The following is a 24,452-nucleotide window of genomic DNA, read 5'->3' on the forward strand; positions in this document are numbered from 1 at the left end:
CCTGCCCCCTCCCATTTGACTCCCTGCTCCCCCCACCACCTCCAGCCAGCCTGGCCTGGGCTCGCCCTTCCCGTCTCTGCTCATTAATTGCCCATCCCTGTCGCTTGCCTTCCTGTAAGTTGCAGGAACACAGGGATCTTTCCTGCTTTATTCAGGCTGCATCCCCCGCACCTCCCACAGCGGCTGGCATGCAGTAGGCACTGCATAAGTGTTTGTTTAGTAAAATCTGTCAGTCTGGGCAGGAAGGAGGAGGAGAGTGGAGATCAAGGAAGAAACAACCAGCAGGCCAGGCACAGCCTCTGCCAGGAGAGGGGAGACTTTCCACCAGCTGCCTTGTCCTGTGTCGCAGCCATGTGGGTCCCGGGGCTGGGGCTGTCCCTCTGCGCGACAGGTAAGGCCCCACTGGGACCCGCAGGAGGGCACGAGGCTCCATGACTGTCCAGGGTGCTGGCCTCAGGGGAGGGTGCCTCTCCCTGCGTTGCCCAGATTTCGAGGTTGAAGGGGAGACAAGGTGGAAAGAAGTGACTGTCTTTGCATGAGAGAAGCCTCCTCGCCTCCCTCCTGTCCAGGGCCACCTGCCCGGGGGCCGGAACCTGGGGTTGCTGTCCTGCTTAGAACCTCACTCATTCGTTTCTTCATTATGCATCGATCAAGACATTAAGTGCTAGGAGGTGCCATTCAGCAGGGGTCCCTGACTGCACGGAGCCCAGCTGCAGTGGGGGTTAGAGACACTCGGCAAGAAGATGGTAAACAAGATCGTCACAGGTGACAAAAGCACTGCGGGAGATAATCAGGGTGGTGACAAGGGACAGTCACAGGGAGGAGCACGTGGGGGATTCTTTAGGTCAAGTGGGTGGGAAGGTTTCTCTGAGGAAGGGAGATGTGGGCTGGGCCTACGGGGTAAACGAAGGAACCTCAACGAAAAAGTTGGTACAGAGCTGAGCCTTGTGGCTGAGTCTTGGGGGCGAGGGGATGGGGAATTCGGGGGCCTGACGAGGCCTCCTATGACAGCAGGCCTGTGGGCTGTGGGACGGAGCTGGCCCTGTAACCCGCGGGAGTGACAAGGTGAACATCTCAAAAAGGCACTTCTGGCCGCTGAGTGGGAAGCATATTGTGACAGAAGCAGAGGAGACCTTTGGGGCCAGTGCTGTCAGTCCCAGGGAAGGGATGGTGACTTGGGTCAAGGCAGTGGGCACAGGAAGAAGTGGGAAGTTCAGGAACGTCCAAGGTACACGCTGGCTGTAGCACTGATGGGACTTGCCAAGACTGGGAAACCGGGAGGCACCCACAGTGGCTCCTGGGCGGGGACTGGAGGTGCTGGGGTGAGGGGTCCCCTGTGATGAGCCGGGAGGACTTGGACCAGCCGGTTGGCAGGGTGAGCCCATGAGCACGTGCCCACACTCCGAGCTTGGGGTGGAGGCTGGATTCCCAGAGTTGTCGGCTCACTGTGTTTAAAGCCAGAAGATCAGCTGGGGCAGTAGGGTTTTTCCAACTGTGGGTGGGGACCCATGTGATCCGAAAGTCAATCTAGTGGGCTACAGCCAGTGATTTTTAAACAATTAAACAGAAGAGGATTAAAAAAAAAATTCAAAGTGAGTCACACATCATAAGAAAGAGTGATTTTTTTCTGTTCTCTTCCTCCCGCCCAGGGATCCTCCAGCTGCTCTCAGCGACAGGCAGCATCTTCTTGGCCTCTGGTGGGTGTCAGGAGTGGCGTTCTTTTCGGCAGGTGCCCTGTCAGTCCTTTCCCGTGTCTTCCCCTGCTGTTCACATCCTTGCCCTCTGCGTGCCTGGTTCTTCTTTTTTCTTGTTTTTTTTTTTCCTCTCCAAGGGCATCTGGCTTGAGGCTGGTTCCTTAAGGCCTAGGCCCCCTTCCCCCACCCCAAGATCCTGGCAGCACATCTGTCCTTCATCCCTCTCTCCCCCTCTGCCCGCAGGCCCTGGGTGGAGCAGAGTAGTCCTCACCAGCCCTCATGTGCTGGGCCCTCCACCAGGGGATGGAGTCAGGAAGGAGAGAAGCACACACTGAGATCTTGGGGTTCAGGGTGAAGTTTGATGCATTCATTCATTGTTCACTCATTCATTCGTTTTTATTACATCCAGCCCCTCTGACGTGCTGAGCACGGGGAATAGAGGGATAAATAAGGCTGGTTCTTTGTCCCAAGTTGCCTGGACCTGGTGATGAAGACAGACAAGCCAAAAGGTCCTGTTCTTTTCCTCGGGGGCTTTAAAAAAGAATTCTGACACTGGTCCCAGCAAGAGACTCAGACCGTTGTTGGGTGGCCTGGGCACCGGTGTATTTGAAAAGCTCCCCATGCGGTTCTAATGTGTAGCCCTAGTTACAGCTGTGACACCTCCTACACCAGGGCAGAACCACGCTCTGAGGGCCGCGCCCTGGGAGCCCCGCCTGTGGTCCCTGGGTCCTGGCTTTCTCTCTCCCCACTGGGTGGCCTTGGCTAAGTCACTTAACTTTCAGTGACTTGGTCTTTTAATTTGTAAAACAAGCGTAGTTGTGTTTATCCTGGGGAGTTGTTGGACAGGATTCAATAAGCTAGCGGCACAGGGTGAGCGCTCAGTACACACATTCTATGGTTATTAAGCACTAAGGCGCGCTGCCTCTTACAGGAAGGGAGCCCACCCGGGATGGGGCAGAGGGAAGGGGGGATAAATGGGAAGAGTCGGGGATTGAGGGAACAGGTGGGGATGGCCAGCCTTTCAGGCCAAGAAAGCGGCTTGTGCAAAGGCCCAGAGCTGTGCGCACGTGGAGGGCTGGCGGCACGGGCGGCATGGCAGAGGAGAGGCTGGGGAGGCTGCCGGTGCTGTGGCTGAGCGCCTGGGATTTGGGGGGAGCACGGGGGCAGCCATGTGGTGACCACCTCTCCCTCCCCAGCCCTGCAGCTGACCAGCGACGGCAAGACCTTCTGGAGGGTGGAGGAGGAGATGAGCTGGTACGAGGCCCTGGACTACTGCCGGCGGCACCACACAGACCTGGCTGACCTGCAGAGCACGAGCGGCTGGAGCAGCCTCACGGCCCTCTACGCCCTCAGCAGCGGCACCGCGGCCTGGGTTGGGCTCTTCTTTGACAGGCACGTGGGTGGCCTGAGATGGTCCAGCGGCTCCACCTTCAGCGACCCAGAGTGGGGCTCCCTGCCGATCTACGAGGACGGCCTCTGTGCCACTCTGTACTCGATAACCGATGTCCCCAGCCTGGGGGCCGCCTCGTGCACAGCTCCAAAGCCCTTCATCTGTTACTACGGTGCGTCCGCTCCTGCTCTGGGCCTGGTCCTCCTCCCAGTGGTGCTTCTCAAGAGCAGATGAGAAAGAGAGAGGGAGAGAGAGCAAGCATAGGTCTGGCTCAAGTCTTTCAGAGAATAACTATTATCTTAACCCTTTTTGCTATATTCCTCTCTGCTGCCTTGTTTCTATCTATCTCCTCTGTCCCTCATTCCCAGGACCCTCAGAGAAATGGGTGTAAATCAGGGTAGACAAAAAGTAAAATCTGGAATGTTCCATTACATCTCCCGCTTCTGCTAATTAAGGATCTGGGGAAAGAGAAAAAAGAAAAGGACGGGAAAAAGGAAGGTCAGGATGGGGATCCATCTGAATCTATGCAGAAACCAGAGTCCGAGGTCTCTCTCCCCATAAAGCGCGGTGCGGCTTTGCGTCACGGGGTGAGGGGCGAACACTCACTCTCTGGGAGAACCCCTGCTTCGGGGAGGAAGGTGGGTGGGACCCTGCGCCTTCAGGCATCTCTGCAGAAAATCTATTTACTCAATGTGCATAGTGCTGGCTGTGGGGGAACAGCCCCTGATCCTTGCCCCTGTCTGGCCCCACCTCTGCCCCGGCAGTCCACGCCACTGAGCCTTGTCTTAAAGGTGCTGAGGTCACATGGGGGATGGTAATAGACAGTACTTTCCCAGTAAAAAGTGCCCATTTATGCTTTTCTCTCAGTCAGCCAAGGCCCAGCCCAAATCTATACCACCCCACCCCCTCAACTAGGGATTTGGAGGACGAAGCTTATGTGTCCACAGTTCTCTGCCACACTGTCTGTCACGGGGCCTTGCAATGTAGCCCATGGTAACTGAGGTTTGATCTTGGCTTTCCCAGGCCAGTAGCGAGATTCCCATGGGCGGTGGGTGGGTGTGTGGGGGCAGGGGTCCCTCTGAAGGAAGGGCTTTGCGTGCAGGGCTTTCTCCAACACCCCCTGGAGTCTTTGGACCCCACCCAGACCTGTCCTCGCTGCATCCACTCCTCATCTCTGCAAGTCTGCACACCAGCACGGCTCTCCTCGGAGTCTGCCTGGCCCGCTCCGGTCTCTTTTCTACGAGGGAACTCTTAGAATGTAAATCCCACCACTCTGCTTAAACACGTTCAGTTGGTTCTTAGCACTTAGCATCACATCCTTTTTGGAGCCAACCAGGCCCTGCTTGAGCTCTCTGGCCTGGTCTCCTGTGTCCCCAGCCACACTGACTGCTTTCTGCTCCTTAAACCCCGGGGGCCGTGTTTCACCCTAGCTTTGCCGGGGCTATTCCTTCCTACCTCTCAGCAAGCCTGGCTCCTTCTCACATTCTCTTCAAGAGCAAAGACCTTGCTTGTCTTATTCCTGCTCTTTCCCCAGGGCCTAGAATAGCGTCTGCCACACAACAGGTGCACACATTCTCTTTCTCTCTCTCGCTCTATATATATGTTTATGGACTATATATGTAGGTGGAAACAAAGAAGCCTGTCTACCCTGGAGCCAGGCTTCTCCAGGCTTCAACTTGGCAGTTCCTGGTGCCTGCAGATGACCCCGGGCAGCCCCTCTCCCGCCCCATAACACGTGGCCTGTTTCACAGATCCCACCGTCGAGTCCCGCACCTTCCTGGGGCCGGCTCTCAGCCTGACCACCTTTCTGAAACCAGGTACACACCCAGGGCTTTGCCTTCCCAGGTTTGTCTGGACCAGCTGGCTCCCTGCACCCCTGGCTGGCTGTGGGGTCCCCTGGTTTTGCTGCCCCCAGCCTGCCACCCAAGCAGAGACTCAATGCCTTCGTCATTCAGCTGGTCCCCCCGGGGAGGGGGCTCCACCCGGGCTGCAGCCCAGTCTTCTGATGCCCCCATTTTAGCAGCTTTGGGGGGAGCCGTGGGTAATGCATCTTCACAGGCCAGCCCCATCCGTCCGGTGAGGGGGATATTACTGCCTTAGTATGTTTAAAAAGAGTTTCTTCGTGTCTGGTGTAGAGAAATTTCAAAGGAAACGTACTGCCCAATCTGTAAAGTCGATTCTCTGCCTGTAGGAAAACGCGGAGTTGTGAAGACAGCGCAGGCTCCCAAGGCGGGAGGACTTGCGTTTGAGTCTCATCCTGACGCTTAATAAGGCATGAGCTCGGGCAAGTCATCACGCCCCACCCTGCCCCGCCCCCGTCTCCCTTTTCTCCTCTGTAAAATGAGGTTAATCACGCCCGCATCTCAGGATTAGAGTGAGGCTTTTAAAAGATGATGTGTGCTACATGCAAAGCTCAGGGCTGGCGAGGACTAGGTGCTTTAAAAAGGGGCAGCTTTAAAGGATCAGTTTAGATAGGAAAATTAAGGAAACAGCAGGCAAATCTTGATGGGGCTTATGTGAGCAGACATGTGCCAGAGAGTCTGGGAGGCCCGATTTGAATCTGGCTGTGATTTCCAATTCTGCAAACAGAGGTGTTTCCTTTAACAGGAATCAGTCCCTCGGGTGGTGCCAAAGCACATCCTTTCCAAACTCCCCTTGTTCAGAATTACAGCTGCTTATGTGCTGCAGATGAGACAGGCTGTGGAGGCTGGGGTCTGGGTCTGCCTGGCTCCACTGGAGATCAGGGCCACAGAAGGTGAGCCTGGTCTGCCTTTCGTCTGGCAAGTGTGCCCTTCGCCAGGCTCTCCTCTTCTCCCTGGCTGTCCTGATGCTGGGAGTATCACACACTTCCTCTATTCTGCCTCAGCCTTGGAGCCTCCTGAGAGCCCGCGCGCCACGCACAGAACCTGGATATCACAAATGAGGCTGATTCTAAACCAGATTGTCCTATCTCCCTCATTACCTCCCCGCAAAGTTTAAGTCTACCATTTAATTGAGTGTTTGCGATTTGCATACACTGTGCAAAACCATTATATACACAGTTTCATTTACTCCTTCAACATTAAATAAATTTAGGTACCACTGTTATCCCCATTGTACAGATTGAGAAACTGAGACTTAGACTGGACTTGTAGGGCCACACAGCCAAGAGGACAGTTCTTAACCCCTGCTTTTCCTAATTAATATTCTTCCCCCTAGCTGCTGCTGGAATAGCTCATTCGTTCTCCCAGTCTGGTATTTAGTTTGCCTATAAAATTGATCAGACCTAATAGCTGAGGACCAGGGATGAGGGCCAGGGTCAAACCAGAGCTCCATCCTGGGGGCGATGAGGACTAAGCAGGCGGAGATCCTGGACCTCAGACCTGCGGTCTCTGTGTTCTCTGCCCGCAGCTGAGGTCCGCATTGGTGGGCTGATCTTCAAGCGATTTGACCAAGAAAGGGACTGGCTGTCGGCCTTGAGGTTCTGCCGCACACACTACACAGACCTGGCCGACCTGCAGACGGTGACTGACGAGATGGGCAAGGAGGCCTTGAAATCCATCACGACTAAGGTTGAGGCCTGGATCGGCCTCTACATCGACAAGGCCTCCGGGTCTCTGAGATGGTCCAGCGACTTGGGACCCGGCAGCATCCCCGCCTGGCTGCAGGTGCCCCAGTTCGGGGCAGGACTGTGTGCGGGGCTCCGCAGCTACTGGAGTTTCTCCCCCAGAGTTTCTGCGGTGATCTGCTCCTCCCTGAAACCCTTCATCTGCTTTGACGGTGCGTGATGGTCGCCCCTGCCAGCCCTCGGCCCGCCGAGGCTAAGCCGGGGTGGGACGTGGGTCTTCTTGACAGCAGGAGGCACTGGGGAGAGACGTAAGGAAGTACTTCTAGACCCTGAGGGCAATGGAGTTCTGGAGCAGGCTTTATTGTAATTCTGGGGGGATCTTTAACGGATAGGACAGACCCACATCCAGCCACAGGGCTTTCGCAGTTATTACCATGGCAGTTACTTACTGGGCAACGAGGAGGTTGCCAAGTGTGGGCTTTGGAGTCAGACTTCATTACTTGATAAAAACAAGGTGGGCAGCATCCTCATCCTCAGCTGGAAAATATATTCAGCAAAATGGTACTGATGGCCCACTTGATAGGACGGCTTTGAAGAATGGGTGAGAATGAACATAAAGGACCTAACAGAGACCCCAGCACAGAGTAAGCACCCAAAAGATACCATCTACTGTCCCTGTGGTTGTCACTGCACACACGTGGGACCCAGAGGCCTGCCTGGTTATTCTGGGTAATACGTGTAACGCGTTCCCCAGCACCAGGCTCCATCCTGCCTGTCCCTCCCTTCTCTCTTTTCTTCTCTTTCCTCCCTTCCTTCTTTCTTTCCGTCTGGTTTGTATCAGCTTTATTGAGACGTAATTCACATATCTTAAAATCCACTCCTTTGAAATGTCCAGTATAGTGGGATTGACTACACACCCAGGTGGTCCAGCCATCACTATCTAAAGATGTAGGGCACCTTTATCACCCCCAGTAAGAAGCTCCTCGCCCTTAGCAGTCATTCCCCATTCTCACCTACCCTCAGCCCTGGCAACCACTAATCTACTTTCTGTCTCCGTGGATTCGCCTTTTCTTGGTTGTTTCTTTTTGTGCTTTGGGTTTGATGAGAATCATGATCCTTATGTGTAAAATAGGAACGCTGGTTCCTCCCGTGAAGAGCAGTTGTGAGGAATGAAGACTGTGAAAGGACCTATCCTGTGACAGGCGCCCTCCTGAGTTTGGCTCCTGTGAGGGGAGGCTGGTCCCTCAGTGCCTGGAGGGACTTCTCACAGGCCCCTTAGCTGTGGCAGGCCTGGGGGGCTGTGTGTCCCAGCCTCGGCAGCCCTCCCCTCACTCACTTTCGGGGTTTTCTTGCAGACCCCGCCATCGGACACCGGGAGTCAGCTGACCTCCCTCAGCTCTTCTACACGCCCTTTGCAGAAGCGGCTGCGGGGACGGCATCCAGGCCAAGTACACTGTATTCTGCTCTCTATATGGGTGCTCTGAGCCTGTTCTTGGCTGCATCCTGGGGTCTCCAGGGCCTGGGAAGTGGAGAGGGTGGATCCTCCCCAAAGGGCCAGGGAGGGGCCAGAAAAGAGGTGGCGACCAAGGGCCACTTATGGAGAGAGATTCCCTGGGAACCTCTCCCCGCAACTCTGCTGGGCCAGCTGGGGTTTGGAGGCGAACTCAGCAACCATCAACCTCCCGCCTTGAACTGGGCCACTGACCTTGCAGATCTGAGGTTCAGTATCCAGAGGGTGAAGGGCACAGAGGTTCCTGTCAAGCCCCTTCTGACCTGGGGCATTTCTGGAAGGAGAAATGAGGAATGAGCAGTTGGGACTACGTGTGGGGACATGGCAGGGAATGACAGTGACAGTGTCCCTGTGGCATGTTTAAATTCCTCAAACATTTTCACAGCTATTACTTCATTTTGCTTCCCAAGAGTTCTGAAGCTAACTAGGATGATTGAGGGCAAAATCACAGTTCTCCTGGCTTTTTAGATTCCTACAACAGACAAAGGTATCATTGCCTTTTCTGAGGACGCAGAGAAGTTAGGGGACTTGCTCATAGTCTCAAGAGCTTTGTTCATTCCAGGGACACAAGGAAAGGCAGGTACTGTGAGCACACAAAGGAGGAGATTGTCCCAGCTCTTGTAATGATCCGAGGATTTCCTGGCGGAGGTGACTTTGCACGATGAGCAGGAGTCAGCTTGCAAAGGGGAGTGGGGGTGGAGTGGGGGTTGCAGGTAGGAGATGCAGGTGGGTCCGGGGCTGCTTAGCGCTGAGTGAGGAGGCCCAGATCCTGCAGGAGTGGGGGCCCTGAGCTATTAAGCAGCGTTGGGGCCGGTGTCTGTGGTCAGATTTGGTTGAGAATGTGGGAGAGCACCTGTCTTCTGCTTCCCATCAAGGTCTCACCTGGCTTGCTGGCGGCCCAGGCCGTACCTAACGGGCTCAGGAGGCCCTCTCTGCTAAGGCTGTCTGCTATGGGCGTGCAGGGCCGGGCCTGGGAGAACCGCCCGGCAGCTTCCAGGACCCGGGAGCCGCGGCCGGACGCCGAATGCCTCCCGCCGCTGGGCGCCCGGCGGTCCCGGGAGCCCCGCACTCCTCCCCTCGGCGCTCGGCACACAGAGTGCTCGGCCGGGTGTCCGGGGCAGCGGCCCCCACAGAAGCTCTCTCTGTGCCGTCGGGCCCCGCGGGCGCCTCGTACGGCCAGGCTTCGGCGGCGGGGCTCCCGCAGCGAGTCAGCACGGAGCCCGCCGAGCTCGACCCTGGCACCGGGGTCCCCCGCGCTTCTGCCTCCGCGGGCGCCGCGGCGCCCCAGCCCCAAGGGACGGCGGCCCCGAGCCCTCGGCCAACCCCGCGTCCTCGGGGGTCAGCGCGGTCCCCCGGGGAGGGCCCTGGACCCCGCCGGTCACCGCCCAGGGCGCATCCTTCCGCCCCGCGGCCCGGGCCTCCCCGGGGACCCCCGCCCCGAGCCCAGCGCCCCTGGGGAGCCCCTCGGTACCCCGGGAAGTGACTAGCATCCCTCTGGCCTCAACTTCGAGCCCTGTTCCAGGCCCCGCGCCCCCGGGGGACCCCGTTCCCTGGGGCGGGCCCGAGACGCGGCGGGAGGCCGCAGGGAGACCCTCGCTTGGCTTCCCCCGCGGAGCCTCAGCTCCCCCCGGGGGGACCCCGTCCAACTGGGCCCGCGGCCCCGAGCCTCCGCGGACGGAAGAAAGCACCTCGGAGCCTCCCGGCTCAGGGAGCTCGGCTGCGCCCCACGAGTGGGCAACCCCGAGCCAGGCCGCGCGCCCGGAGGCAGCTGGGAGCCGGCCAGGGCCCGAGACAGGCGCCCGCACCCCGCCCGCCGCCGCGCGCCTGCGTTTGGAGACCCCGCCCGGGCGGGCCCAGCGCCGGGCCCTCTGTTTTGGTGGAGAGGTCTGAGGGTCAAGGATTGAAACGCCGGTTCTTCTACTTACTGTGTGGCCTTAGGCAACTTTCCTAAGCGCTTGGAAGTTCATTTTTCTCATCTTTAAAGTGAAGAAAACACCAATGTTACGAGGTATTTTTCAGTGCCTGGCACCTGGCAGGCATTCATAAGTGGTAGTTATTACTATTCTGATCTGAATTCAGTAGTGAAATGTTTAGAGATTCAGTCTTCCATCTTTGTCCTTACCTTATTCAATAGACTGGGCTGGCCTCATTTTCATTTTATTCATTATTAATGACCATGAATGATCACAATGGTTAATTATTGAGATTGTATTGTCTTACAGGGCAGGGGCTGTTTTATGTCTCTGTACCTTTCCCAGGCCTAAAATAGTGTTTTGCACATTTGCAGATGATTTAATTCAACAATCATTTCCTGAGTAGCTGTTTTGAACAAGGCAGTGGATACCAAGATGAGCAGGACCCACTTCCTGTTTTTAAAAGAGCTTAGTCTAATAGGGACTAGTACAATCAGGACGGTCTGATAAATGCTACCCCAGAAGTGTGAACCAAGAGCCTTGGCAGGAAAGTGACTCCTTCATTCTGCCTGGAAAGGTGGTGGTAATTGGATGAAAGGTAACGGAGGATTTCGTCAGGCAGCAAAGACTAGAAGGTTCTTCCTGGCAGAGGGGACAGCATAGGCAGAGATAGGCAGATGTGAAAATGTGCGGGATAGGAAAGACAAGCTGTCTGATGTGACTGGAGTGTAGGTCACCTATCTGGGAAAGAAGTGGCAAGGGAGGAGAGGAAAGAGGTGGACTGAGGCCAAATTCTGAAGGGCTGGATCCTGCAGTCGGTGCAGCTCTCAGAGGCTTCTAGTAAGTGAAATGCTCAGATCTGTCGTTAATGGAAGCAAGGTGGTTATAATGTCATGGGACAATGCCTGTGTCAGGATGCTAAAGGAAAAATGATGATTCAATGTTACACATGTGACAGTCACAACAACACTGAAAGGAAGCGTCAACCTATGCTTAGCCAAAAAGATGGGAAGGAAACTTGTGACAATGTTAATGGTTATATTTCAGTAACTAGAGTATCAGTGTTTCTTTGCTGCCTTTCTGTATTTCTGGACTGTACAAATTTATTCATTTGACTAAAGAAATTTACAATGCTTTGGGTGGGAAAGAAGGGGACACTCGGAGAGGAGACACAGGAAGTGCATGTGTGGCAAAGAGACTTGCATAGTCTGGATGAGGAACCAAAGCCAGATCTGGAGCACTGGAGAGAGGAAGGACTTGAGAGAACAGATTTTACATCATTTGCAAGTGACATTAACTGAAGAAATATATATAAACACATTTTTAAAAATGCTCAGCTCTGTTCATTGAATCATACAAATGCAAATAAAAGCAAGATGCATTTAAAATTTTTATTTTTTTACTTACCAGTTTGACAAAGATTTGGGGTGATAATGCCGGTAAGAATGAGAAAAATCAGTGCTCTCAGACACTGAATAGCACGGTCAACTGGTGCTACCATCCTGGCAATGCGTGTCAGTTCTGAAATGTGCATACTCTTTCGCACTGAAGTTCTGCCCTTGGAAATTTATTAAGGAAATAATAGTATAAGGTGCACACACACATATATACGTATCCTCCACGCACAAGTTGTTTATTGCAGCATTGTTTATTACAGTGAAAGACTGGAGGCAATCTAATGTCCATTGAAAGCAGATTGATTAAATAAGTTACGGTACATTCAATGAAATACAGCCTTTAAAGAGAATAGGGTAGATCTTTATGCATTCAAATTAAAAAATTCAAGTATGTGAAGGATATTCTCTAGCAAACTCTTAATAGTGCTTGTCCCTGGCTGGGTCAGGGATGGGTGTACTTTTGGCTTAAATATTTTACAATAATATACCACGAAAAAATATGGTTATTTCCTTATTTGAAAAAAAAAAAAGACATCTGCAAGGCACTGACAGGACTTTGGTGACTGAACATGAGAGCAAGGGAGAGGGAGTAGGGGAGCAGCTGGGGCTGTGTGGGGTCTGGCTGGAGAGCCCCAGGAGATGGGCGACCACATGGAGGGTGAGGAGGTTGCAGGGGGAGGCTGAGCTTGGTTATGGAATGTGTACTTTGAGGTGCTATCCCTTGATGGAGGTGTGTGTGTGGGGGTCCCTGGGTGCCATGGTGGGGGTTTTGTGTAGCTGGCAGACAACCTAAGGGCACTGGGCCTCTTGGGGTAGGAAAACATTCAGTACTGAGGAGATGTTAATATTCCTGATAGCCGGGACTTTGTGAGAGACGATGGTACAGCTGGGTGTATGCGCCTCTGGCCGGGACTGAGCTTCCCACACTGGAAGCTCCTGCAGGTCGGTGGCTGCCCAGGCCTGTCTGCTGGCTCAGAGGCAGTCCGCAATCTCAGACTGCCGTGCTCCTGGCTGTATTTGCAGTAACTCCTTTATTTCCCCCTCCTGTAGCTGTGACCAGTGAAAGCAGTGACACCGATGGGAGAGAGACAGCTACTGCCACTCAGGCCCAGCACTGGAGCTCATCTGATCACCCAGATTCTAAAGAAAAAACGCCAGCGCCACAACCAGGTAACTGCTTCTGGTTACCAAGTTCCCACTCTGCACAGCCAAGCAGTTAAGTCTGGACAGCCAGTCCTCAGCACAGGGCACTCAAGCCCTTTTTATGAAAGTCAGTGTGGAATGTTGGGAAGGGAACAAGGATGCGGACTCTAGAGGTAGCTCTCCGACTCCTGGGAAAGCTCAGGGAGATTTTCTCACTTCAGAATCTCCGATCTCATCTGCAAACAGAATATAGTGAAAATTACTCTGCCTACATCACAGGGTTGTCTCAAGTACCCCAGGAGATAATTCTGCAAAGGTACTTTATAAACTATAAAATGCTATACAAAGTTCCCCTGATTCCAGTGCTCATGGCCAAAGGCTGAGCTTGTTCACAGGCTTAGAGAACTTAAGGGTTTTCTGGGATAGAGCTGGCCTTTACAAATGTGGGCCCAGGGAGAGGTGACTATTTCTAGCATGGTGTGGAACCTCTACTCAATAGACTTATTAAAAGGAAGGCGGAAAATACAGAAGAAACAGAACTGCCTGAGGGTGGCCCAGAAGCGGGAGGAGAGCCAGCCGGTACTCCATGCATGAGACTCTCCTGTCTGCCATTAGCTGGTTGGGTTGAGCATTTTTCTGGCCAGCAGTTTCTTTCTTCTTTTTGAAATCCTAAATCACCATGTGATGATCACACTGTGGTGTCCAATGGGCTCTCCTGACTGCTAAGAGATTGAAGTTTTCCAGTGACAGTGGGGTAATTTCCCCTGAATCAGGTAGCACTTTGTTTTTCAGCGCAACTCTTTGGCATCCTGAAAGCAGATTTTATCATCCCAGTTCTGATGGACCCAGAAGACATGAAAGATCAATTTTTGAGTGAGGTGAGACTTCTGCCCACTTCTAATTTTGATCAGTCAAATGACTTGGTAATGCAGAGCATTACTGTCAAAAGCCAATTTATGAGGATAAAAAGCTTTGGAAAATTAGCTCATCTGTTCCCACTGCCATCATTCTGGCCCATGGTGACAGGCTGGTTCATGTGCTCAGATCTTTTCAGATCTTTTCTGACTCTCTCCAACATTTTTCCTGAGCTCTTAAAAAAAAAAAAAATCAATACAGCATAGTCAGAAGGACCTAAATTTGGGTCTTGACTTTGTACTTATTAGCTATGTGACCTTGAGCAAGTCACTTAATCTTTCTGAGCCTCAGTTTCCTCATGAATCAGGAACAATATGGTTGGTATTATGATTAAATGAAATATTCCGTAAAAAGTGCTTAGCAAATTATCTGGCACATAGTAACTCCTCAATGAATATTAGCTATTATTATTATCAAATTATTGTTCTGAATATATATTTGTTCCAGGCTCTCCCCCTTTTCTGTTCTTTTAAAGTATTATGAGATAGGAGATTGTGAAGAGGAAGCAATGTTCCTAAATATTGAAAATCACCTGAAGCTGATTTTCAAATATGTCCTAAAGACACATTTTTCATTGATATCAGATAATTACACGATGTCAGAGCCAGAGAGTTCTCCATGGGCCATCTAGCCAAAATCATGACTTTACAGACAAGGAAACAGGTTGGCACTGATCTGGTAGCTTACTGCAACTTACTTATAGGCCAAAGAAATAGCACCCAGGCAATTCATTCTAAAAATCTCACAAACTGAAGTTCCTAGGAAGAAAGGTGGTGTGGGGGTGCACACACCAATGCACACGGGTGCCTGCCAGGTAGTGAGGAGGGGACTGGAGAGCTTTTGGTGCATTTTGCTATCGAAGGAAGAACAGGGGAAAATGATGCAATTTGGTATCTGATAAATTTTTTAGTAAGCATTCCAGTAATAAGACTGCAGTGCTGAGTATTACAGTATTAAGTCTACAAAAGTCAAGAACTTTTTTTTTTGGCAGAGGAGTGGGTACCAAACCAGAAACCATTTACCCTTTGTTTTAAATTAAAGCCAATACTGGGAAAGTTGGGGGCAAGATGGGGAATTCCGTCTTCTGGTCACCTTTGTTGGGCTATGTCTACCATATATTAATGGAGAGAATTTGTACCTCACGGATTTAAAGAATGGAACTGGCCGGGACAAGGTGTGTGTGTGGGAAGGTAGGGTATATATTATTAGCTTCAGGAGCACTTAAAATTCCAAATAGAAGGCAAAAACAAACAAACAACCCACCTATTATAGTCAACTTATCCAGTTTCGTGGATGGGGACAGAGGAAACATTACAACAGACACAGTGCTCAGAATGAGATACGGATGAGTGGCTGAAGTTAGAATCCCCTGAGAAAGTGGTAGCCCGGGCCCACCCCTTAGAGAGGTTCTATTTAACTGTTCAGTGGTGGACCGAAAGGGACAGCCCTACTCTTATGTTTTCGAGATGCCAAATGATTTTGATGAACAGTCAGGAACGATGACCCTGATTAAGTCATTTGTTTTCACCTCCTTGGTCATTAAACAATTCTTTTTTTCTTCTTGGGCTGGATGTGTGATGGGACCAGGGCGGCCTAACAAGCTGATCTCCGTACTTTCCTATTGGTGAGGGTGCTAATGACAGAAGGCAGGCAGCTGGAGGGAGCCTAGAGAAATAAAGGGTGCGGCGGGACATGAAGAGTGTACAGGCGGACAGTTTAGGGCTAAGATGATTAGGAGGTCACAAACTAGCGTCAACATTTTTTCTTTCTTTTTTGATGTTTCAGATCCAAGAAGCCTTGAAGCTTACGCTGGGTCACGAGCAATTCAGATTGAAATGGGTCGGCTCTGAAGTGAACAAAAAATAGCATGCGTCTGCTGATCTGGGGTGCCCTCACACAGGATAGTACGTTCGTGCTAGCTCTTTGCCCTACGTCTCAGTAGTTTTCACCTGCAATTTGGGAAACTATAAGACAGTTTTTAATATTAAAGTATACCTTCCGAATAATGTTCCTGCATAACATGTTGTTTCTGGTTTTTCTCCAAGTGTCCTAATCACCCAGATACACGTTATAAGTCAGACAGCCAATAGGTCAAATACAGTAGCAACTTTAGTCTGAAATGTTTAAAGTTAAAGTTTATTTGTATTCTTTGTAGGAATATCAATAAAAGACCTCAAACGTATCTATATCTGTACATGTACAAGAACTGTCAAAAATTATTCACAGAACAAAAATAAATCTTCTTTTAGAACAAACCCAGGTAATGAAATGCAGATATGGATCTCACATATGGAACAATCTAAGTGCTACTGGCACAAAAATATGGCTTTAAAAATAAAATAAAATCTTGGGTTTTGTTTTTCTAAGGTGTATTTCTCTTTCTTGAAATAAAAAATAAATTATTTAGAGCTATCATTGTAAAATAGTCATGTGTATTATTAACACACTCTTATTAAGGCCCTGGAGATGGAAAACAAAATCAAATTTAGAAGGTAAGTTCCTCACAGGTGGGACTCAGGTTAATGTGCTGCTGTCTGCTTGAGTTAATTTCAGTGTAACTAGGAAATGTCTAAGCACCAGTCACAATTTAACCTTCACTATTTATTTCAAATTTTCTGCAGAATAGTGGTCATTGAGTCAATTAGTATTTAACCTTTCGGTGAATTGGGAATTGAAATTTTTCCCTTGGGAGTTTAAAAATGACACAAGTATGATATTTATTCTTAAATATTTGTACCCTCACACAGATAAATCAAGGCCCCTAACACACAGCTTCTGTGGAAATCTCTCTACAACAGATAAATCTGGTTTAAGTTCTGAACTAAAACATTTCCTAGGGGAAGACAAGGGCACTGAAAGATAAGAAAGGAGCAGGAATTCAAAATGCATGCTGAACGATGGGCAAAAATGACCGCTTCGCTTTTCCTGGGCGGCTCACCACCAAGCCTTGCTGGGCTGGTTACTCAAACACCTGAGGGCTAACCGACCAGGAATCTAAGCTACTTCCTTCTGGATCCTTCTCTCAGATCAGAGATATTCAACTTTCTTTCTATGATTCCCCAAGGTACCAATAATGATATCGAGGGTTCTGGAGACAATGTCAAACCGAATCAATTTCAAGTTTAACTTACATGTACGTATAACACATACGGCACATTTTAAAGAAGAAGAAGCCACATCTAACAAAAGAGCATAAAAATCTAAAAAACTCAAGGAAATTTGGGAATCACTGCTATATAAAATGGACTCACATTCTGAAAAAGAAAGCCCTAGGAATTGTGTGTTTTGTCAGGGTGTGCAACAGGATCTGTTTCCTGGAGCCTCGGGGCCGTGGAGAAGGCTGCTGTGTGTCAGCCGCCTCCTGGATCATGCAGCTTCCTCAGGTTCTTTCACTCCTCATAATATATTTATTCTCTCATGCAGATTTCATCACTTTTGTCCTTCCTAAACTCAAGCACAGTCACAACTGGGTCATGACAGGAGAATGCTTCTAGAACTAATAACAATCACTCAAATACCAAAAGAGATTCTACTTAAAATTCAACACACTAACATATCTTGCTTTTGAAAAAACTAGTAAAAGAGGTCATTTTGATTGACATATTGACGAAAAAAGAGTCTTGAAGCTCTTGGCCCGAAATTCTTGGCCCTCTGGTAGGGGGTAGGAAAGAAGCTATTTACTGTGGAAGTGAGCAGGAGATTTCACTACTAGACTTGAGAAAGGGAAAAGGGTGCAGAGAAGGAAGCCCCTTTGGTCTCCCACTGTCTGTGGGAGAAGGTGCCCCCTAGCGGTGGCGCCGACAACGCAGGGAGGGTGCGGCCCGGGCTGAGCTGGGCCCAGGAACAAGTCTAGTCTGGTGTCCACTCCATCAGCGTCACACGGGCCTTAGGTAATCCCAAAGAGGCTTCCTTCCCCAAGTTCAGTCCTACAACCAGCCTTCTCAGGAACTCCAAACTGGAAACAACTAAAACTAAATCCAGGTGGAAGGTGGAACTAATTGTAATCAAACTCACTTGATGGAAATGGTCTCGCTCTGGGGCTTCCAAAAAGGAATGGCTCTCAACCCAGTGCGCCTCGGAGGGTCGGCAGAACTACAGATCCATAAACAAAGACCTGAAAAACTTTACTCAAGTTAATTCTCAAGGGCATATAGCAGTTGTAGACACAAAATTCTACTCTTTCCTTCACTGTCCAACACCACCACAGGAAAGGCAGAAGCAGACCAGAGAAAGCTAATTCTGACCAACTCAATACCAAGTGAAAAAGGCCCAATGTTCCCGCAGCACTGTCATCTCACTCTGCCACATTTCCCTGACCAACAGACTGCCCTGACTTCAGCAGGACCTCGGGGATAGTGCCTGGAACACAGCAAGTGCTCAAGGGTTTGTCACTGTCACCCAGTTCGAATCTCCCCTCCGTCACAGCTTGTACTGCAGAGACTCAGGGACTATGATGACCTGATGGAAATGTCACTCCTTTTCGCAGCTTCGGCTCAGGAAGCTTATTGCTCCAGCGATAATAAGAGGGAAAATAGCAAGCTCTTTTCCTAAATCCTACCAGCATTGTTCTTGTTCACGGCCACGTCTGGTTGTCAGCCAGACAAGCACTTTGCAAGCCCTTCACCTGAATTCCAAATTCCATTCAGCCCTGGTCTGTGCTGTGATGTGCTGGGTGTCAGGAGTGCAGGACGTGGCTGTCTTCTCTCACTCCCTTTTTGTCAACTATGCACCTCCTCCCAGCAAAACAGGGCTAGGTACTTATTAGGGCTGAAGAAAAGCCAATTAAGCAATACTGCCATAAAAATTATCACCTGTTGCTGCCTTCTTCCATACTTAAAAAAAAGTATGTTTCAGGATAAGATCTCTACAGATTGCAGCATTCTTTAAAGAAATACTCAGAAGAGTATTTGGATAGGAATAAGCTCAAAGGATAATCTAAAATTTAACATCTGGCAACTACACTGAACTTGTAGCTTACTTCTAACTTTATTTACTCTCTTTATTCAAGACAACCTGGTAATAGAGGGCTGCACAATCTATCCAAACGTTTTGGGCATTTAATCTTCCAACAGAGGCAGCCCTCTAAGGTGCTCCCATGATGCCGGCAAGATATACCTGTGTCCATCATAAACATATTTGATTTTTGGTGTCTCCCCAACCCTCCCATATAGTCTCTCAGCCCTCTGTCATCCATAGCCACCACCTGAGAGCTTCCAAACTTCAACGCAAGACGTCACCCATGTTACATACTTAAGGCCACTGAAACTGACCATTCTTTTACCAGGTTTTCTAAAGGCTTTTACAAAGAATGAATTAAACGTGGCTAGAGCTGAGAACAGCTGCAAACAAGAACAGATCTATGTTTACATACCCTCTTCTGCAACAAAGGGCACTCCTTCAGAATTGGTAATGTTTTTTTCCTACTAAAATAAGTGATTTTGGCCACCGTGTACCCTCAGCTTGGAGGGAAGAGATAAGAATCTGTAAAATAATGATCCAGGGTCAAGAAGCTCCCCAAGTGCCAAAACACGTGGGCATGGAGCCTGCAGATCAGACAGTCACCAGGGCAGCCCCTGTTTTAGATCTCTGGCTGGCAGAGGCGGGGGTGTTACAAAGGGAAATGTTTTTACAGGTTGTGGGGTGGGGACCACGGTGAGGCTGCTGAGACGCAAGGTCCAACACAAAGATCCTCCTGGCGCTGAAGAGGTTGGGATGCCAACCTGGGGTGTGGGGACAAGGGACGCTCGGTTCTCTGTCGGGGCTTCACCCAAAAGGGGACATAATAAAAGTTCCTTGTCCTCTTATAAATATTCTGTCATGTGGAAACACTAGCTCCATGCATATGGCTTTCTCAGGTCTTTTTTTTTTTTTTAACCCTCCTCTCCCCTTTTCCTTTTTAAAAAAATTCCTTTAAGTTTATAATTTAAAATAAACATCATTAACTTATTGGAGAAATGTTGTTTCTCAATATGAACAATTGCTTAGATCTTGCTTAAAGAGATTCAAATCCCTTTTAACATTATATCTGACAGCAGAGAAGGCAGGAACTTTTCCTATTTGTGCAGTCGTATGTACATCTGTGTGGATATATGTATGTATATATACTTGTATATATAATGTCTGCTTAACTTGTAACATTCCATACTTCTGGAAATCAAGGTTGCATTCAAGATGACATTTCACACCTCTGGGAAAAAGGACGTAAATTAGCTTCCATGAAGGCTTCTGTCCAACAGTAAAGCCAAGGATGACAACTAGTGAAACTGGGTTATTATTGCCAAATCTGCAAAGAGCATGGGAATAACAACTGGAATGTGCTGACCTTGCACGTCTAGTATTTTATTTTTTCATTAAGAGTAATCATGACTCTCAAGAGAGCAATGCTTCAGACGAGGATTTCTTTTCCAAATTTTACTGAGATTAGAGGAAGGAGCAATTTAAAAGTTAAAGACTGAGAAAAAAATTACCCTGCCCAGAGATTTGCTAGTACACTGGATAAAATCTTTATCCCAAACAAAAATGATGACTTAGAAACAGAAAAAAAAAATTCAATAGGAAATGTTCAGAGACTCTGGCTATGGTATGGTTAGCCCTTTTCTGTATGGAAGAAAGGGTGTATATTTCAGATGGCTTGTGGACAGCATATTTGAATAACCTCTCCAGGGGAGAGTAAACCCTGTTGGTGATGGCTGCTCCCACATGGGGAAGGAAAGGGCAGTGGGTGTGTGAAGATGAAGATGGTATATAGAGACACAAATATTTATAGTGTTGTAAACTCTAAAGAGGAAAAAGAACACCCTTTATTACAATTGGGGTTAAAAAAAGCCCCCTATCTAAAATGGAAAACTCCCATCTGCTACAGACAGAAGGAAATGAACACGAACAGGAATTCCATTAGAAATGACTCCTCAAGTTCAGTTTTGATGCAACAGCTCTTATCTGTGTCCTCTGGAACAGTGTATCCCCAAATCAGATTAGCTGTCCATCCAGAACTAGTCTTGGTTGATCAATGGGATAAACTGTTTTGTTTGGATCTTGGTATTTGCACATTTTCCTAAAGGACAAGGGAACCAGAGTGGGGTTTTTAAACTGGCAGATGAATCCCTGAAAAACTCATTCCAGCCATGTCCTATCGTGGTCCGCGTGCTCGATCTGACAGACTCGTGGTCTCTACCTACTGAGCGCCGGGCTCGTCTCTCACTCACACGTGCTTCCTACTCTGCCGCCTCTAAGAACTGCAGTGCTTTCAGCGAGAGGACAACAATCATAAAAATAGCAATAGTTAAAAAGGTAATCTACATTATTAACTTCCTTTGGGTATATTACAGTGGTCTTTTCTGTACATGGCCCAGAACTAAGTATTCCCTATGTACACAGAGACACGGGGGGAAAGCGTCGACCTTGGAAGTCTCAGCCTTATGCCCTGAAAGACAAGGTTCCTTTCTCCATTCGAGAGCTTCTCGCCACCCTGCTGTTCTGAAGTAGCAACGTTCTGTAAACCTGGCGGGGCTGGGAGAGGGCTGAGGGGAGGAGAGCGGGGACACTTCCTTCTGCCTCCTCCCGCACTCTGTCTATTCACAAAGCCCGTCAGCAGCTGCTGTTTTTGAATTCACCATTCTCCGTGATGGAAAGCTTGGTGGGGTTGGTGGGGGAGATGCCATTGCGGACCTGCATGCTGTACCGCTCCTTCACTTGCGTCAGCGCGCTCATCAGTCTGGTGTTGGCCGAATCCAGCGACACGATCCGTTTTTCCTACAACACACCAATCATGGCTTTATTCTGGCTCCAGGCAGGCAACCATACCGTAACACTCTAGTGAGTGACTGTTCTAATGCTTTCTATCCAACAGCAGTACACGTGATGCTTCCCAGACAAATGGAACGTCTCTGCCTCTTTCTGCACCCTAGTCAGGCCAGCTTCCCGTGAGCTCAATGGGTCTGTGTTTATTTTCTCTCTTTTTTCCTTTCGGCATAGAAGTATTTGTTACTAATCATCCCTCGGGACCCTACGACAGGGCGTAAAAATGACACCGTGTGTTACTGAAGACTATGAAACAGAGGTGTCAAGCTGCCTTACTGTATTAAATATTTTGGGTCAAAACCAAAACATGGGAATTAGGTGGTAAAGAAAGAAGCACCAGAGGTTTCATTTCACAGAGGAGAAGTGCATGTGATCTATGGGTTCTTAGCCCCCAAAGAGGGCACATGGGTCACACTGGGGAAGAATTCACATTGTGCTCAGAACTGAAACAATACATGGTGGCAGCTTATAGTCACCAACAAAGTGAGGATGCAACAGCAAGAGGGGAGAAGCAGCCAGAAGCTCAGACTGAGGAGTTATCTGAATGTGGGGAGGGAGATGTGGCCGAGGGGGGATGCCAAAAACAGAACACATGGAAACAAACAGAGAACACAAGCTCCTTGACTCATTCCAGCTCAGAGGTACTCCAGGGAAGCTACCCAGTGAAGAGACTGCTTTCATTTTACTTTTGAGTCTCTGGGGGGGGGAGCCTTAGAACTAATATTTTGGAACCATACTCATGAATATACGAAAAAAAAAAACTCCACAAAAAAAAGGGTGAAAAAAAAAGGGCAATCTAAGAGTAAAACAGGTTCATCCAAATTAAAGAAGTAAAAATCATCCCATCAAAATATTATCAGTCTTGCAAAGATTAGGAGAGAAACCCTAGTCTTAGCTTTAGCAGCTAGGGAAATCATTCTAGAACCTTTCCAACATGAAGGCATCATTTTTCAGAAATCAAGTTAATGCTGAGAAGGAGCCTCTTTACCTATGCCTATGAAATTAAAAAGAAAGCAGCATACGAGGAACAACCCCCAAAACCAAAGGAGTTTTCCTGCCCTGGGAAAGCACGGTGGGGACAGTCGCGCCGAGGCTCAGAGGGGACAGACAGGGCTGAGGCTGGGACGCTGGTCCCCTGCTATGAAAGCAGAGGCTCTCCAGCACCCGGAGCAGCGCTGCTCTGCCCCGAGATGTGCTGCCCAAGGATGCAGAGGGGAGATCACTGCCCTGGGGGGAAATTTAGGTAAAAGCACACACACCACCAGCAACAAGTAACACTTCTCTTTAATCTCCCGCTTTGGGGGTGGGGCGGGTATCCACCGGGTAGCAGTGCTGGTGCTCACAGTTTCAAAAGTGGGGGAAAAAAACCAGCTCACACTTATATTATCATTAAAAAAAAGTTCTTCCTTTCCCTGGTGGAGAACTCGGGAGGTAAGACATAAAAAAATCAGTATTATTAACTAACCACTAATCTAGTATAAGATGCTTTTTACTTTGGGAAGGTAATTCATTTTAAGGATAGGTAAAACTGAAAGAAAGAAAGAACTACAAGGCTTTTAAGAGATAATAATTTAAAAAATCACAGCCAGTGGAGTTTACTGGGGTAATGAGTATCGATCTTTTAAAAACCGGTAAGTAAGAGCTGGCCAGTGGTTACCAAGAAACAGGGGTAGGAACCAGATATGATCGTTTGTCCTATGGGTAGAAATAATCTCTAAACAGAAAGACTGGTAATATCTTGAAATGGTTAAAAAATATTTCAGCATTAGGATAAATTATAATGCCCCAGCTCTAAGGGATGCAGGATTTTCCAGGGTTGATCCAAAAAAAATTAGGCTTCCATGAAAAAATACTTGATTCTTAAAGGATCAAAAAGGAGACTAAAAATGATTGCATTTATTTATCTCCTGCAAGAGTAAAAGCTGAAGCCAAGCAAGCCTCATTCTAAACAGCTGAAAATTTTCAAGTGGAGAAACTCCCTTTGTTACGCCCCCTACTACCAACTTCTTAAAGTAAAATAAAAAGCGAAAAAGAGGGGGAAAAAAATCAAACAGGGACTTTTGAAAGTCAAGTTCAGCTGGCAAAAGATGCCCTGACATTTAGACTCTGCCTGGATTGAAAGGCAAAGTAGTCTAGTTCTCGGCTGACAGGAAGGGCTTCGAGTGCGGGGAGCGCAGGAGCTGGAATGTGTAGGAGACCAGTGCACTGGGCCAGGGCTGGGAACTGCTCAGCTAGAGAACGGACCGGGTTACTTGCCTGTTTGAATAATCTCATCTCCATTTATGACCTGTAATTTAACACAGCGGAGATATCACTTGCAACAGTAACTAGGCAGCTGCTTGCTTCTCCTAGGAAGAAGCCCTTCTCTGTTCTCCATCTGAGTCCCATGGAGAGACCCTGGGGGTGAAAGGTGGCACAGCCCCTGGCCTGACGTTTAAGAAACGGTCCCTTAGTACCAGCACCAGGATCCCCAGGGCCGTGCTACAGGGTCCAGGACAGGGGCACCAGTGGAGCACTCATCCTTTTCCAGCTCCAGTGAGAAAGCGGCTGACCCGGGTGGGGCCTTGGAGCACGAACTGGCTCTAGGAGATGGAGAGACTGAATTCAGGGACAAGGCTTGTCTGCAGGGGCACAGGGCTGCTGAGAGACATGAAAACAGGTTCACTGAGCCTGGCCTTCAGTGTTCTGGGAAATGTTGGGCTCGACTCTAGTATAAGGAAAGCAACTGTATTCGTTTCAGAAATATTTTTTACTGGCAGCAGCACTACGGCAGATTTCAGGGACATAGCAGTCTGGGTTACCTCACTGGGAAGCTTTCGCCCCCAAACATGTCCTCAGTCTATTAAGTGATGCCAGAAGGGCTGCTCTGCTCCATCAAACACTTGAGACGTAAGATTTATCCTTACAAAGGAAAGGATCTGATGTAAAAAGTCATTCATTACAAAGGATGCCAAAGGATGCTCATAGTCTTTTGCTAAAATACGATTTTAGTGTATTGACAACAGCTGGAACTGGGAAACCTTCCTTTCAGGCAGATTATAATTTTTTAAAAAACTATGCTCTGTGATTTAAAACTGTTTATAACTTGTGATTTACACAGTCAAGGAGATTCTCCAAGTATTCTTTAGGGATCCATGGTAAGC

General features: G+C 49.0%; 2 protein-coding genes across 12 annotated transcripts in view; one reads left to right on the top strand and one right to left on the bottom strand.

The window, feature by feature from the left end:
• Positions 1–170: 170 nt before the first annotated feature.
• On the top strand, positions 171–15,634 carry CLEC20A (C-type lectin domain containing 20A). Of its 7 annotated transcripts, none has more exons than XM_072946053.1 (9): positions 171–391; positions 1,650–1,697; positions 2,891–3,256; positions 4,836–4,901; positions 6,475–6,843; positions 7,987–8,079; positions 12,502–12,621; positions 13,387–13,472; positions 15,295–15,634. In XM_072946053.1, exons 1-9 carry the CDS (start codon positions 352–354, stop codon positions 15,373–15,375), a joined length of 1,269 nt encoding a protein of 422 aa, XP_072802154.1. In that variant the 5' UTR covers positions 171–351; the 3' UTR covers positions 15,376–15,634. The 7 variants fall into 7 exon arrangements, with proteins under 7 accessions (XP_072802154.1, XP_072802149.1, XP_072802155.1 ...); XM_072946048.1 differs by lacking the exon at positions 15,295–15,634 and adding an exon at positions 655–765 and having other exon boundaries at positions 13,387–13,827; XM_072946054.1 differs by lacking the exon at positions 13,387–13,472.
• Positions 15,635–20,791: 5,157 nt separating this feature from the next.
• The window catches only part of RASAL2 (RAS protein activator like 2), a 297,751-nt gene continuing 294,090 nt past the window's right edge, over positions 20,792–24,452 (bottom strand). For all 5 annotated transcript variants that reach the window (XM_031688793.2, XM_031688792.2, XM_072946046.1 and 2 more), the window contains one exon: positions 20,792–21,261. In XM_031688793.2, coding sequence (XP_031544653.1) covers positions 21,097–21,261 — 165 coding nt within the window. In that variant the 3' untranslated portion in view covers positions 20,792–21,096. The remainder of the gene's footprint in view (positions 21,262–24,452) is intronic.

Source organism: Vicugna pacos, chromosome 21 (genome assembly GCF_048564905.1).
Source record: "Vicugna pacos chromosome 21, VicPac4, whole genome shotgun sequence".
Lineage (NCBI taxonomy): Eukaryota > Metazoa > Chordata > Mammalia > Artiodactyla > Camelidae > Vicugna > Vicugna pacos.